We start from the raw sequence: 994 nt of genomic DNA on the forward strand, positions 1-994 counted from the left end.
TGTTGTTGTTGTTGCTGGTGGTGGCGGTGTCGGCGGCAGCGGCAGCGATGGTTTACCCTTGAGGCCTTCATCCATGTGGATTCACTTACACACCATTGTATGGCTTGTGTCCTGTTGCTAAAGTAACTCAGCTGCTTCTCTTGGAAACAGCTGACGTTTTGGAAACAGCTGTTTCGGCACTGCCTATTTTGGCATCACTGATTCAATGCTGACTTATTTGACAGCAGATGTTTTAATATTTCTTGCATTCTCTCCGCTCTCTCAGTTGCTGTTTTAGGGAAGTGGTTATACACCATTAGGTGTATACCCGCTTCCGTACATTCAATTCTGAAGAAACAACGTAACGCAGGCTCTGAACCATCAACACAACAATATTTATTTACAGAGGAAATAGGCAGCACTTCGCCCTTTGGTTGCTGAGACGCTGCTTGACACGTCCATGCTCATGGCTGGCCGGCCGAGAAAGAGAATGAATAAGGGCGCCAAACTTCGATGTCCAATCACCACGCATGTGCACGAGAAAAGGCGTTACTACACTGTTTATGTGCGTGATATACTTCTGTGGGTTTTAATGCTTCCCATGAATAAGACCATGAGTTCAAGCTTTGGGGAAAACTCGAGAACTCTATAGGTGAAAGCATGGTAAGAAGTTTGCTTCCAAGCAGCATGGTCTTGCAAAGTGGCACTGCATGACAACTCGGACAACTATTCATCATAATCATCATCATTTAATGTCTGTTTCCCATGCTGGCATGGGTTAGAGGGGTTGGACAGGATCTGGCAAGCTGTCAGAATTTTTTCACCAGACTTCAACTGTCTGGTTTTGCAGTGTTTCTACAACTGGATGCCCTTTCTGATGCCAACCACTTTACAGAGTGTATTGAGTGCTTTCTATATGGAACCAGCATGGGTGCTTTTATGTGACATCAGGACAAGTGATTTTTATATGGCATCAGCATGGGTGCTTGAAAACCTTTTTTGGATAAAAAAAAAA

At 44.4% G+C, this 994-nt stretch overlaps 1 protein-coding gene across 1 annotated transcript in view; it reads left to right on the forward strand.

Annotated features, from left to right (window-relative positions):
• Positions 1 to 469: 469 nt before the first annotated feature.
• The window catches only part of LOC128251278 (uncharacterized), an 8,181-nt gene continuing 7,656 nt past the window's right edge, over positions 470 to 994 (forward strand). Inside the window, exon 1 of the mRNA XM_052978110.1 lies at positions 470 to 544. Within this exon, the coding sequence (XP_052834070.1) occupies positions 470 to 544 (75 nt within the window). The remainder of the gene's footprint in view (positions 545 to 994) is intronic.

This window comes from Octopus bimaculoides, chromosome 30 (genome assembly GCF_001194135.2).
Source record: "Octopus bimaculoides isolate UCB-OBI-ISO-001 chromosome 30, ASM119413v2, whole genome shotgun sequence".
NCBI classification, from domain to species: domain Eukaryota; kingdom Metazoa; phylum Mollusca; class Cephalopoda; order Octopoda; family Octopodidae; genus Octopus; species Octopus bimaculoides.